Source organism: Herpailurus yagouaroundi, unplaced genomic scaffold (genome assembly GCF_014898765.1).
Source record: "Herpailurus yagouaroundi ecotype Mexico unplaced genomic scaffold, PumYag 166, whole genome shotgun sequence".
NCBI lineage: Eukaryota > Metazoa > Chordata > Mammalia > Carnivora > Felidae > Herpailurus > Herpailurus yagouaroundi.
The window spans coordinates 32,534,330-32,550,266 of record NW_024412407.1 but is presented as its reverse complement, the minus strand read 5'-3'; the positions used below and the strand labels follow the sequence as shown (position 1 = coordinate 32,550,266).

At 36.3% G+C, this 15,937-nt stretch overlaps 1 protein-coding gene across 4 annotated transcripts in view; it reads right to left on the bottom strand.

Moving 5' to 3' along the window:
- EPS8 (EGFR pathway substrate 8, signaling adaptor) overlaps window positions 1-15,937 on the bottom strand; it is a 128,490-nt gene that overhangs the window by 39,751 nt on the left and 72,802 nt on the right. For all 4 annotated transcript variants that reach the window (XM_040488814.1, XM_040488815.1, XM_040488817.1 and 1 more), the window contains 6 exons: window positions 10,013-10,095; window positions 9,278-9,414; window positions 5,667-5,740; window positions 4,285-4,411; window positions 2,024-2,112; window positions 1,576-1,650 (listed from right to left, as the gene is read on the bottom strand). In XM_040488814.1, coding sequence (XP_040344748.1) covers window positions 1,576-1,650; window positions 2,024-2,112; window positions 4,285-4,411; window positions 5,667-5,740; window positions 9,278-9,414; window positions 10,013-10,095 — 585 coding nt within the window. The remainder of the gene's footprint in view (window positions 1-1,575; window positions 1,651-2,023; window positions 2,113-4,284; window positions 4,412-5,666; window positions 5,741-9,277; window positions 9,415-10,012; window positions 10,096-15,937) is intronic.

Genomic DNA, 15,937 nt, shown 5'->3' with positions numbered 1-15,937 from the left:
AGAACATTCAGGCCAACTGGACAAAGGCAGAAATTATCTGTTTAATTTCAGAGTCACTTCCTTAAAGACAAATCATCTTTCTTTGCCTTTGTACAGCTGTAACAAGAACGTGGAGGTAAAATCAGCTTCCACCACACAGATACCTGACACAGTTGTTCAATTCTTCCTCTTGGAAACATTTTCTTCATTTGGCTTCCAGAACACCATAATATTCTTATTTTTCTTTTCCCGACTTAACTGCTTTTTCTCAAATCTTTGTTGGCTCTTTCTATTCTCTTCACACTGAAACTGCACAGGGATCCACCAGTCCTTACTCCTCTTCTTTATTTGTAACTACTACCTTGGTAGTAGTCTCTGTCTTACCTATTGTTTTCTACATTTTGGTTAATAATTAGGCCATCTCTTCACTCATAGGCCAAACTTTGGAGATACGCTTGGCTGTTGCACAGCATGTCCTATCTACCAGAAAGTGTTGCTTCTATGGTTTACACCCAGAATCGGGCTTCTTACGATCTCTAATGCTACTTGATCCAAACACCGTCATCTCCAATCTGGATTATTCTAACAACCATTCCAGTCTCTTCTTCTGCCAGATCTCCCAGTATTACAGCCAGAAGAATCCTTTTGGCGAAAACCTTCCAAAGTGTACAAGATTTCACAATCACCTACAAGGACCAACAAAATATGACCTTCCGTTTCTTTGCTAACCTCATTTCCAATGAAGATCTCCCTCATTCTATGTCAGTCACAATACTTATTTATTCCAAGAGCATAATTTGCAATTACCACCCCAGAGCATTTACAACAGCTGCTCTCTACCTGGAATTCTCTTTCAGAAATCCACATGACTCATTCCTCACTTCATTTGCTCAAATGACACCTTCTCACCTTAACCAACCCTATTCAGAAAGGGTACTACTCCAGCTCACACACTCACGTGCGCACTTGCATGAGCACGCACCTGAAATGCTCCCTGTTCTCTGTCCCTACTGCGTTTTTTCAAGTAACACTTATTTTTAGCAAAATGCATTATTTATGCATGTATTTAGATTAACAATTGCCCCTCCATACTACAATATACGTTCCAAGAGGGTAAAAATTTATGTCTGTTTTGTTCCTGATAAGCTACGAATAATACAAAGCACACAGCAGGCTCTCAATATTTGTGAATACATAAATACATGAGCAAAACCTTCCATCCAGTACCAGCGCCTCCTCATGTCTAGCCTATTTTGGGAGAAAGAGAAAAGCTTTTATATTATTATAGCCATTTCTATTTCTATTATATACTAGTATACATTGCAACACCAGCATCCGATAAATCTTTCTTTTCATTTCCCTAGCGCTGTCACAGACATCAGTTTCCTCAACTGTAAAATAAGGTGTTTGAACTAGATGATTTCTAAGGTTCTTTCAAACTCTCAAATTGCACATTCTTGATATGTGCATAGATGCCAAGGGAAACAGCATCCATGCAAGGTGATGAAGAAAAACTGTCTAGGTAACTCCAGCCAGGCACATGGGGTTGAAAAACGTACTAAGAGTAATTCCTTTCTTATATTAACAAAGCCTTACCATATTTAATGGAGTAAATAAAAAATGAACCAAATCTGCAGCACTCGGATTCTGGATATGAGACTTCAGTTTGGCCTGTAGCATTAAGAAACCAGACAAACAGATTACTATGATGTAATAAGCAAAAAACAGACACTCATGAAGGTCCAACACAGACTCAGAGGAAGAGTTCTTTACACCTACCTTCACTTTTAGTGTATTAATCAGCCTAGGTAAGTCAGATTAGGGGAATTTAGTTTTTAAAAAGTTAGGAATCATTCCTTTTTGATAATTCACTTAGATACATAGGTTTTACTAGCTACTGTCCTAATTAAAGAAAAATCAAGACACACATACCAAAAAACCCACAGGAAAAAGCTTATCTCTTAATTTAATCAATAACATCCTGGCTAGGCTTTGATTTCTTTCATTTGTTTCTTTTAGTTATATATAAATAAATTTCACCTACCAGAAGGTTAAATCCATGTTTAAACTTTTGTAAACAGTCAATAAATTCATCAGGAGGAGGAGGTTTTGCCCGCAGAGTTAAAACGCCCTCTAAAAGAAATAAATGGGAAGAGGGACAGATGAAAGCAAAGTTCTAAGAAAATACATTAAATGAAAAAGTAGAAGGACACATTTGCGTCTATAAAATTTGATGATCATACCAGATACCACGCTGTGTAGCTACTCTACCACATGTCATAGACTAACTGCAACAAACTAAGATGATCCGACATTTGAAATGGATTCTTCTATCCTTAGGCACTACCAATTACTCATCAATTCCATAAACGTATACTGTAGCCTTTTTATGTCCCAGTTACTGTGCTTATCATTGCAAAGACTATAAAAATGTATAAGTTATGGGGCCTCCGGGGGGCTCAGTGGTTAAGCATCTGACTCTTGATTTTGGTTCCAGTCGATTTCACGGTCATGAGACTGAGCCCCTCCCTCATCAGGGTCTGTATTGAGCATGGAGCCTGGTTAGGATTCTCTCTCTCCCTCAGCCCCTCTCCCCACTGCTCTCTCTCAAAATAAATAAATAAACATTTTTTTTTTAAATGTGTAAGTTATAGGCCCCACTCTGTAGGGCCTTAAAATCTAATGGAAGACATGAATCAGATAAGTAACAAAGATACACCAATGAAGTACTATAGAAAGAGACTACACTTGGTTGGGAGTTGGGAGGATGTACACCTAAAAGATGTTTCACAGGGAAAGTAGCCTTTAAGATGAGATTTGGAAAGTCTGTTACATGGCAATTTGGTAAGAAAATGTCATGGTTGGATAAAAACAGCATAAGTAAAAAACATGAAAAAAGGAAATCGTATGTACATGAAACAACAAACTAAAACAAAGAAAGACGAGGATGGAAAAGTACATCAAGGTTAGATTGTGGGTGACCTTGACTGCCAAGGGGAGGAGTAGGCTTAACTCAACGGAACATGGAATTAACATGCTTTTCAGAAGAACAAAGTGACTGCCTTAGAGCTTTAAGACAACTGTCCTCCCAGAATAAAAAACTGGAGGCTTGAAGACTACTTAGAGAGCTGGGTAAAAATGACCACAGTTTGAAGCAGACACTAGTTATGCAAATGAAAACGAAAACAACTGGATATAAAACACAGTGAAGGAGCATGTGGGTTGCTCAACCGGTTAAGCATCGACTCTTGATTTTGGTTCAGGTCATGATCTCATGGTTTGTGAGATCAAGATGCATGTCAGGCTCACCGTTGAGCATCCTGCTTAGGATTCTCTCTCTGTCCTTCTGCCCGTCTCCCCTGTTCACACACTCTCTCTCCCAAAAAGAAACAAAACAAAAACAAAGGAACAAAAAAAAAACCCAACACATTGAAAAAATAATATTGATGTTGGCTGTAAGCTAGAGAATGAAATCATACAAGAATCTGTGGTCTAGAATCTGGGTGACCAAAAGGATAGAACACCCTTCATAAAGAATACAGCAGGAATAAGAGGTGTGAGACATAAGGAAGCAATAATACTTAATCTCAGAATATAAGGAAGTGACGTATATATCCAGATATACACATCTGGAAGACAGGTCTACAGGTCACATGCTTATGATATAGACATGAGCTAGAGAAAGACTGGAAAGTCATGTGTCATGAAAGGGATATTTATTTACTATTCTTTTATGTATTTCATTATGTTCTACAAGTGCAAGTTTATATATTTTGAAGCCATTTTAAATAGCTAACTACAGCATACTCAAAATCTGCTTGTATGTGACCTGAACATATTGTTTGTGAGTTCTGTGATTAAAAAAAAAAAAAAAATCAAATCCACTGACATTTGCAACTATATTAATGAGAAAAATCAATCCTTCTAACAAAATAATGAGGTTCTATATTTATAATAAAATGCATCCAATTATGGGAAGAATAGAGCTATGACTTTAGCAGACATTAATTTTGCAGTCACTAATTAAAACTATAAACAGATGGTCACCAGCTGCATCTCAGAGTCTCTGTGATTGAGGTGAAGTATCCTAGACTCTTTCCTTACCATAGCCAACTTCGAACCAAAATGGACTTTTCCCTGGGCTCATCTTAGTCTCTGCCTAACTTCCAGGTGCTATCCCAAAATAAAAAAAGGGACCTTGGCCCACTGTCAATGGAGTTTTGCTGAGCAGTTCACAAGGGCAGAAACTCTGCCTAGCACTGGAGTTCTCAAAGGTCTTTAGAAGATTAAGAAAATCCAACTTACCTCCTGGCCCCTTCTTTTTACCTTTCTTAGTCTTCTTCCTTTTAGAAAGCTCAGAAAATGCTTCAGCTGCTTTTTGGAGTTTTGTGATAAAAAATTCAATATCATCCAAAATGTGGTTTAATATTTGCTGGAATTAGAAATTACAGAGTGAAATGTAAAACAAAATAAGACAATTTTTTGCCTTGACTTTATACTGTCAGTAAAGGAAAATTAGAAAAAAAAATACCTCCCACGTGCAAATTTTAAGTTTAGCACTAACTCCAAGAAATGAATTAAACTAAATATATCTATACCTGTGGCTGAAGTCTGACATTCACATTTTTCTTTAGTTTAATTTTGTTCTATTTTCAATACCATCAAGAAAGCATTCACAGTATCTATTCAGATTATTAATTATTTTCAACTACTCTAATTTTCTCATAGTGTTTCTTCCACATAAAGTTAGGGTAAAAATTTCTAAGAAATATCTTGTTAGAAGAGCACTAAGCATTTTTGTTTTTTTTAACAAATGTCCCAATAAAGTACCGACAGTATTATTTCATGGAAAAAGGTATACAGAATGTTGTATAACCTAATAAACACATAGATAACCTAGAATAATCATTAATAAGAGTTTCTACATGGTTAAATAGAATCAATGATGAATTATGCTTTCAGGGATTATTGGATGAATTTTGATTATACTACAGTCTTAGCTGACTTTCTCTACTTTGTGTGAAACCTGACATTCTTCTAATTTAAAAGACTAGAAATCGGGATTAAATAAACTTCTAAGTGTAATAAATAATGGGGTGATATAAAAATGAAGTTCCAAACTTCAAATTCCTCTAAGTATTTGTTTACAAATAAGCTAGGAATGTGTGTATAGTATAAAAATAATTATATTACGATCATATGTTGTTATTACATCACAGGACATTCTCACTGTATAAGTAAATTACTATGGACTAATAAAAATAAATACAGCCTTATCCTTTATAAAGAGTTAAAATTTACATTTTATTTTTTTAGGAATTATAAAATATTTTTTAATAAATGTCATGAAGATATATCTAAAAGATATTTCAATTATGAATTACAAACTATGAAAAAGTTAAAATCCCTCAAATCTGATAATTCAGTTTAAATTCCTTTGTAAACTAGTTAATATGCTAGTTCTTCTATCAGAGCCCTATTCTACTAGATATTGGCATAAAGGCAAAAAACAGTTAAGATAAATAATTGAAAGGGCATAACCACCAATGGAAAGAGAAAATATACTTTCCACAGAACACCTTTATTTAAATCAACTTCATTTTCCCTGTTGATATTTTCTCCCCTTTAAAAAAACAAAACAAAACAAAACAAAAAGCCAATGATCTAAAGATGAATGGTAGACCTACCACATCTCTGTCAATTCGGGCTGCCATCATCTCAGGCGTTTCTTCCTGCTCATGATACTGCCTTGGCTTCTCAACTAAAGAAAGGAAATCATTAAGTCTTTCCACCTGTTGCCTGAGCAGTATCAATATAGGTAATGGAACATGAAAAGAGTACCATTTACAAAAGAGAACACCTTCTTTAGATACAGAATCAAAATTGCTCGTCATCTATGAATGACATGCACTCTTGCTACCACTAAAAAAGAAGGACTCGGGCAGAGCTTTCAACCTTCACAATGCTGATTCACCCTGTAACTTCCCCACTATTTTCCCTTCTTCCTGACAGTTGCCTGTGGAACCAATCATAACTTCTCATCCTATAATTCCTACAGAAGAAAACAAGTACCAACTCACATTTAAGCACCTACCCCTCAAAAACTGGCCAACTATTTCTAACGCAACAAACCTCCCAATTCTTACACATTCCAACACTTTGATTATAATAAAGCTTTGGGGGTTCTGACAGTAAAGTCCTTTTTAAAATTCTGACAGTAGGGGCACCTGGGTGGCTCAGTCAGCCAAGCTTCTGACGGCAGCTCAGGTCATGATCTCACCGTTCCTGAGTTCAAGCCCCACATCAGGATCTGTGCCGACAGCTCAGAGCCTGGAGCCTGTTTCAGATTCTGTGTCTCCCTCTCTGTCTCTACCCCTCCTCCACTTGTGCGCTCTCTCTCTCTCTCTCTCTCTCTCTGTCTCTCAAAAATAAACATTTAAAAAATTTTAAAATAAAAAATAAAAAATTCTGACAGTAAAGTGCTTTTTATTTATTTATTAAAAAAAATTTTTTTAACGTTTATTTATTTTTGAGACAGAGAGAAACAGAGCATGAACAGGGGAGGGGCAGAGAGAGAGGGAGACACAGAATCTGAAACAGGCTCCAGGCTCTGAGCTGTCAGCACAGAGCCCGATGCGGGGCTTGAACTCACGGACCGTGAGATCATGACCTGAGCCGAAGTCGGACGCTTAACCGACCAAGCCACCCAGGCGCCCCAGTAAAGTGCTTTTTAAAATGTCATTAAGCTTAAAACATGCAATGTTGGGCTCACTGACTTACACTTTAAAAGTATAAATGCCCTACAGGATTTGTAAATTAAATAATAGATATCTTAAGAGCATTCAAGATATTAAGTCAGCTCATTGAGCTAAAGCATGATGTTAATTGTAAGGTCATTATCATGATCTCCTTCCTGGTTAACACTACTACTAAACACAGATACTTCTACAAACATTTCACAGTATATGGAATAAAAAAACCCAAAAACTGTACAGATGAAACAGGAAAAATGCACCATCAATAATGGAAATGCAATTCATAATACATCATGACTCATGATATTCAATACAGAAAACTATAAAAAAATACTCAAAATTCTGTATCGCTATGCCTTTTTATGCCTAACTTTTCCCCAAAAAAGGAACAGGTACCCCCCCACACACACACAAAAGAAGAAATTACAGAGTCTTATGAAACTTAATTAGTGGCTGTAAAGTACTTTAAGATGATTAGAATTTACATTCATGAAATCTTGCCAGTTAAATGCTGTTTTGCATGGGTTAGCTACTTCCTTGGGTATTGTATACTACAGAAAGCAGCAAGTTGACCTTGAAATATAGCTAGTAGGAACTCCAGATAGGTCCCAAAATGTCACTTGGCAGGTGAGATAAGGGAGAGGTGCAATATCTTGCAGACTTTTTCATCACCTAGGACCCCTTCTGCCACTATTCTACAGAGACCACTTTTAGAAGTCATGGATAAGGCTATGTCAAGGATTCAAAGGAGATTTTAGCCTGAGTCAGCCAGAACTTGCAGAGGGACCAAAAGATACTTTTGCGGCGGGGTCACGGAAGCAGGGGGGCGTGCAGTGGATTTCCAACTAAAAACTTGCCTGGATCCAGACAGAACCTCACATCGGTAAGTGTTATGTTCTATTTGGTCTAGTAGAAAATTAGAAGTTCTGAAAACCGTTTCTTACTTCAATTTAAATAGATGAGAATGCACAGCATATTTTAGACAAAACCTAATGAGAGCCCACAAACACCCCAGGAACACATTTTCTCTTTTCTGTAAATTATATTAGTTTTACAGATGTTTTTACAATTTTATTCAGAATATTTGTAAACTTAAGATGTCTTATCCTTCCTCAACTTCAAGGAAGACCATTTTGATCTCTCTCAAAACCCACATTTCTTCCGCCAAACAGCAGCAACAACAAAAGTACCATAAGAACAAAAAGTAAAAAACACTATAAACTCCTACCAGTTTTTTTAAACACAAAATTTTACAAAAAAAAAAAGCATCAACAGAAATTTACCTTATAAATTTCTAAAAACAGAAATTGTTATAAAAGTTAAAGTAAGTAATTCTGTTGCTTCACTTTTGATAAATGGATGTTTCAAAGATTTCTTTCTTTCATCTGTTTGGTAGCTGGGCTTATGTGTAAATCTCTAAAAATAACTTCAAGGATACCAAAAAACAAAACAAAACAAAAAACTAAATAAAATGGAAAGCATTTCAGAAATAAAATGAACTCCATTTGGCAAAAGTGAGACCAACCACACATTATGTGTATTACACTGCAAGAGATACTGTTAGAGGCGTTACTTGCTTTCAGATTCACAGCAACCCATGAATTATTATCCCCATTTTACAAGTGAGATTGAAGCACAGAGAGATACTGTCCAAGGTCACACAGTAAATCCTGGTCTTATTCCAGAGTCTAACTTGCAACTCATCAGATTCAAAATAAAGTCCAGTGTCACTCATTTTGGCCACCAAGTTCTATTGTTTACCTACCCTGCTAGATATCCTGTATGAATAATGCTTTATTAGATAAAGGATAAGTGATTTAAGAAGTCTATTGAACTGTGAGGCAAAAGAGTGAAGCTTCATCAAATTCAAACTTGCTGGATCACAATTATTAACCCTTATAATGAAGACACTGGACCTAACAACATATCATAAGGCATTATCGGTCATAACAATTTCATATTTGGCAAGAAACATTCTGACATGTAAAATGTTACACTATGTTCTATGCTGTGATTTGTCTTTTAAAAAGAATACCAAGGTAAAATGATGGTGCCCACAAGGGCCCCTTTGACAAGCTTAGCCAGATGGAGAATGCCTTTTACTCTTGTCCTAATACTACCCTGATATCCTTTTCATGAAAGCACAACACTTTTTCCAAATAGGAAAGATAATAATAATGGAAAGAATTTTGAAGTATAGTCTTGAAAAACAAACTGGTAGACTCTTGTTTGGTATATATCATGTTACCATCTTTTTGTTAGCTGAGTCAAACTTCCCATCTTTGATTGCATTTAAAAAAAAAAAAAAAAAAAAAAAAAGGACCGTAATCCTAACACCATATTTATTTAAATGACTGGCCTGAACTCTCGTATACAATAGTCTTAAAGTGTCCAAGGCTTAAATTTCTTTTCTAAGTTTTGTTTCAATTAAGAAAGCTAACCTCAGGCTTTAGCTCAGAAATCAGCATCAGAATTTGAAAGCAAGAACTATGTCACAACCCATAATAAATGTTCAAGAAGTAGCAGTTCCTAGAAACACTCACAGTCCCCCTGGTCAGCTGCCCATGCAGACCAGGCTGCCACCCGACTTCTAACATCCACCTGGGTAACAGTCCCAGGGGGCACTGGGGCAGGAGCTCTTGGTGGAGGCGGTATACAAGGGTCTGCTTTTGAAATCATCCTAAAAAGGACAAAAAAAAAAAAAAAAGAATTTTTTACCATCTTACTTTCTATCAATTCTCTCAGTTTATGGTATTAGTTCTTCAACCTTAGGAACTATGTCAAGAGGTAGAACAATAAGGGTTTCCTAACCATTTCATATTATATATATTTACAAATGTACATCAAATACAAAAACATAGGAACATTTTAATTCAACTGATCACTAGGTTTAATTTTTTTTTCCTGTGCCTCCTGTGATTTGGAAAGGCTGTGAACTAACTATATTCCTCACATCTATTTGTACTCCCTTGGGCGGACCTTCCCTTAAATTGTCACTCATCAGTCCTGACTCTCTTGGACAACACACGTGGGAGAGAAGCCTTCTCAGAGAAAGACCAGAAACATGGAGGGAAAATGTGCACACGTAAACCCATAAACTGACAAACTCAGAAGAGCAAATGAGTTGAAATCACAGGTTGTAATCTCTAAAATATACCTTCACTGAAGGCAATCTTTCTAAATCTTTAGAGCAAAAAACAAAACAAAAAACCACAAATGAAAAAACTTTTCTAACAAACAAAACAATTCTACCCCTCAATCTCTTTTAATGATTTTACCTCAGGGCTTCGGGCCGCCTCTTCTGTTTCCCTCCTTTACTGTCACTGATTGCACTTTCAATGTCTTCACTAATGAGGTTTGCCTGCAATGAAAGACAGGAGGTCATAGATTTTTCTTGTCTTGATATGTAGGTTCAAACAACAACAAAAAAAGGGATTATGTTTCCTGTCTGAATCAGTAAGTGTCTTGACACAAAAGAAGTGTTTTCTTTTTTTTAAACGTGCTTTCCAAACATGACTCTTGTGGTTTTTTGATGGTGAACTTTATAATGGCCAAATTTATTTATTTATTTTGTTTATTTATTTTGAGAGAGAATGCAAGTGGGGGAGGGGCAGAGAGAAAGGGAGAGAGAGAATCCCAAGTAGGCTCCACTCTGTCAGCGCAGAGGTCGACACAGGACTCAACCCCACGAACTGTGAGATCATGACCTGAGCCAAAATCAAGGGTCGGACGCTTAACCAACTGAGCCACCCCGGCGCCCCAAAGACAAAATTTAAAACGCGAAGAAATTTTTAAAGATTATCTAGTCCAGATTCCATTAGTTTAGACACAAGTTATCCTCGCATAAAGGCAAAGAGGAGAGGGATTTGCATGTGCTGGAAGTATAGGTACATGCAGAAAGTATAACTGGGGGAAAATCTCTGCCTAAGGAGAAATGAAGGAAATAGAAGTGAACGCGTGAGGAACAGAGCTCCTTTCCCATTCTCATCCTCAGGCTCCGGCGGGTGCCTATTAACCTACTGCAACATATCACTCAGACCCAGCAGATACTCTCAGTTTAGAACAAATACACTATAATCATGGAATGAACCCCCAACACTAGGTTGTATCCTTTTGTATCCTATTTTGTCATTTCAGATAAAAGTTAACTTTCTCCAAACAATTAACTTCTCTAATACTCTCCCAACAAGAATATATGATTGGGTTTTCTTGAGAAACAAGGTAAGATTAGTAGCAAAGAATTTTATTTATGGCCAGTGATTATTACTGCATATTAGATTCTTGCTAGGATGTACTCATCTTCTATTTTTTATTCCTGCTGGTTCTCTGTAACTATGTATGTTTTTCTCAAATATGTATGTTGTATATTCTTTTACCATAAGCACAGATAATCATAAAATTTTAGAGCTGAAAGGAAACTTGAAGATTATCTAATATGTTCTCCTTGTTTTATAATTAATGAAACTGAAGAATACTCATGATAGCTTGGCCAAGGTCACATTCCTAAATAATTGTGAGGGCTAATGCACCCTAGTTCAGTGTTACTGCCATAAGAATATCTTACTTTCAGGAAGATATAATAAACATCCTGTCAAAGGCTCTCTATTACGCAGGATGTTAAATAAAACTGAAGATGCCTTATGAGCAATTAAACACCAACAAAATGGGCAATCTGGAAGAAATGGACAAATTCCTAGAAACATATACACTACCAAAATTGAAACATGAAGAAATAGAAAATTTGAACAGACCCATAACCAGTAAAGAAATCAAAATAGTAATCAAAAATCTCCCCCCAAAACAAGAGTCCAGGGCCAGATGGCCTTCCAGGGGAATTCTACCAAACATTTAAAGAAGAGTTAACACCTGTTTTCTTGAAGCTGTTCCAAAAAAATAGAAATGGAAGGAAAACTTCCAAACACTTTCTATAAAGCCAGCATTACCTTAATTCCAAAACCAGACAAAGAGCCCACTAAAAAGGAAAACTATAGACCAATTTCCCTGATGAACATGGATGCAAAAATCCTCAACAAGATACCACCAACTGGATCCAGCAATACATTAAAAAATTATTCACCACAACCAAGTAAGATTTATACCGGGAATGCAGAGCTGGTTTAATATCTGCAAAACAACCAATGTGATACATCACATCAATAAAAGAAAGGACAAGAACCACATGATCCTGTCAACAGATGCAGAGAAAGCATTTGACGAAGTACAGCATCCTTTCTTGATAAAAACCCTCAAGAAAGTAGGGACAGAAGGATCATACCTCAAGACAATAAAAGCCATATATGAAAGACCCACCACTAGTATCATCCTCAATGGAAAAAAACCGAGAGCTTTCCCCCTACAGTCAGGAACAAGACAGGGATGTCCACTCTTGCCACTGTTATTCAACATACTATTGAAAGCCTTAGCCTCAGCAATCAGACAACACAAAGAAATAAAAGGCATCAAAATCGGCCAGGAGGAGGTCAAACTTTCACTCTTCACAGATGACATGATACTCTATATGGAAAACTCAAAAGATTCCACCAAAAAACTGCTAGAACTGACCTATGAATTCAGCAAAGTTGCAGGATATAAAAATCAATGCACAGAAACCGGTTGCATTCCTACACACCAATAGTGAAGCAACAGAAAGAGAAATCAAGGAATTGATCCCATTTATACCTAGGAATAAATCTAACCAAAGAGATGAAAAATTTAAACACTGAAAACTATAGAAAGCTTATGAAAGAAAGTGAACAAGACACCAAAAAATGGAAAAATATTCCATGCTCCTGGACAGTTAGAACAAATATTGTTAAAATGTCAATACTACCCAAAGCAATCTACATATTCAATGCAATACCCATCAAAATAACACAAGCATTCTTCACAGAGCTAGAACAAACAATCCTAAAATGTGTATGGAACTAGAAAAGACCCAGAATAGCACCAAAGCATGAAGCATCACAATCCTGGACTTCAAGCTGTATTACAAAGCTGTAATCATCAAGACAGTATGGTACTGGTACAAAAGCAGACACTCAGATCAATGGAACAGAATAGAGACCCCAGAAATAGACCCACAAACGTATGGCCAACTAATCTTTGACAAAGCAGGAAAGAATATCCAATGGAATAAAGATGGTCTCTTCAGAAAATGGTGCTGGGAAAACTGAACAACGACATGCAGAAAAATGAACCTGGACCACTGTCTTACACCATACACAAAAATAAACTCAAAATGGATGAAAGACCTCAACGTAAGACAGGAAGCCATCAAAATCCTCAAAAAGAAAGCAGGCAAAAACCTCTTTGACCTCGGCTGCAACAACTTCTTACTCAACATGTCTCTGGAGGCAAGGGAAACAAAAGCAAAAATGAACTATTGGGACATCATCAAAATAAAAGGCTTCTGCACAGCGAAGGAAACAATCAGCAAAACTAAAAGGCAACTGACAGAATGGGAGATGTTTGCAAACAACATATCAGAAAAAGGGTTAGTATCCAAAATCTATAAAGAACTTATCAAACTCACCCAAAAAAACAAAGAATTCAGTGAAGAAATGAACAAAAGACATGAATAGACCCTTCTCCAAAGAAGACATCCAGATGGCCAACTGATACATGAAAAAATGCTCAACATCACTCATCATCAGGGAAATACAAATCAAAACTACAATGAGATACCACCTCACACCCGTCAGAATGGCCAACATTAACAACTCAGGCAACAACAGATGTTGGCGAGGATGTGGAGAAAGAGGATCTCTTTTGCACTGCTGGTGGGAATGCAAACAGGTGCAGCCACTCCGGAAAACAGTATGGAGGTTCCTCAAAAAATTAAAAATAGAACTACCCTATGACTCAGCATTGGCACTACTAGGTATTTATCGAAGGGATACAGGTATGCTGTTTTGAAAGGGCACAGGCACCCCAATATTTAAAGCAGCACTATTGACAATAACCAAAATATGGAAAGAGCCCAAATGTCCATCGATAGATGAATGGATACAGAAGATGTGGTATATATATACAATGGAGTTATTACTCAGCCATCAAAAAGAATGAAATCTTGCCATTTGCAACTACATGGATGGAACTAGAGGGTATTATGCTAAGCGAAATTTGTCAGAGAAAGACATATCACATGACTTCACTCATATGAGGACTTTAAGATACAAAACAGATTAACATAAGGGAAGGGAAGCAAAAATAATATAAAAACAGGGGGGAGGACAAAATATAAGAGACTCTTAAATACAGAGAATAAACAGAGGGTTGCTGGAGGGGTTGTGGGAGGGGGAATGGGCTAAATGCGTAAGGGGCATTAAGGAATCTACTCCTGATATCATTGTTGCACTATATGCTAACTAACTTGGATGTAAATTTAAAAAATTAATAAATTATTGGAGCGCCCAGGTGGTTTAGTTGGTTAAGCGTCTGACTTCAGCTCAGGTCATGATCTCACAGTCAGTGAGTTCAAGTCCTGCATCGGGCTCTGTGCTGACAGCTCAGAGCCTGGAGCCTGCTTCAGATTCTGTGTCTCCCTCTCTCTCTGCTCCTCCCCCACTTGTGCTCTGTCTCTCTCTGTCTCAGAAAGGTGAATAAATGTTAATTAATTAATAATTAATTGATTAATTAATTTAAAAAACTGAAGATGCCCAGGAACCCTGAATTTCCTACAAGGGGGGGACTATCATATTTCTTTTTGGGGAGAGGATATCATATTTCTAAGAAAAATTTTACTACAGAAGTGGGCAGAAGCATTGTTTAAAATCCTCTAATAAAGAAACTTGAAAAAAATAAAAAGAAACTTTATAACTCAAAAGTGATGTTGCAACATGACCCATATAAAAGAAACCACATCATACTTCATTGTGTTTATATTTTCAATGTCTCAAGGAAAAAATGGCCTCATGGAGAATATGGCACTAATGAGTAAAAACATATAGCTGCATATAGGGTACTTGAGCTTTTAGTTACATAAAACAATAATTCAGTAAATGTTTCAGACTCCTCAATACTACCATCCCCTATCGGATAAAATAAGTCCTTTATCCTCAGAATTGAAATTCAGAAACTCTACTCAGCACAGTAACTATTAGTTTCAGGGTAAGTTTTAAAACACTGAAGTAAAAAAATAAAAACTAAAAAATAAACATAAAAAATAAAACACTGAGGCAAACACCAGATTTACAATGTCTTTTAGCTTAGTCCTCTGTTTTCAAAATGTTTTAATTTTATTTCATTATAATTTCATTTTTCCAGAGAAAATATACACTTTCATACTAATTTCATACTTAACAAATCTAACCTTGCACATTTTTTTTGTTTATTTATTTTGAGAGAGAGGGAGAGAGGGAAGGGCAGAGACAGAGGGAGAGAGAGAATCCCAAGCAGGCTCTGTGCTGTCAGTGCAGAGCCTGATGCAGGGCTTGAACTCACAAACAGTGAAATCGTGACCTGAGCTGAAATGAAGAAAGGAAACTTAACCAACTGAACCACCGAGGTGCCCCTAACCTTGCAAAATTCTTAATGCCCTTTATGACTTTCAAAAGGTACTATATAAAATTCTGATGAACATCACATATGTAATCTACCTAATGCCACAGTTCAAGTAAGGTTTTTAGAAAGTCATCTAAACATAAATTAAAAAAAAAGAAAATTATAAAATATCCTGATGACAGTCTAATTTATCTATCATGTCAAAAAACACAGAAAAGATCAAGTGACACTTTATGCTAATCTCCCAGCACTTCTTTATAAGATAAAAATTACCTGTATGTTTTATAATATAAAATCAAAGTGATAAATCACTGCCTTGACAAAGCACCAATCAACTCAACCCAAAATGATTTCCCTTTTGGAGAAATAAACTCATGAAATAAAGATATCAAGGTTGATGATAATTTCTAATGTCCAACAAAGCACTGCAAGTTATAATCATTTGAAAATTACAGTGTACTTTGAAATACAAATCTTAAGGATATAGCATGTTTTTACAGGTAACTGCGCTTAACCACTTTCACATTACCACTTGGGGATTACATATCTTCAGCAATTATTCAAGACACATAATTAAAATTAACTTTATATCATGGGAAGTGTCTAAGTGTTTCATCGCAATAATCCATGTTTAGTGCAGAATAAAATAAGATGATATGATTACTTACTGTCCATGAAGTATGATTCTAGAAGAATCAATT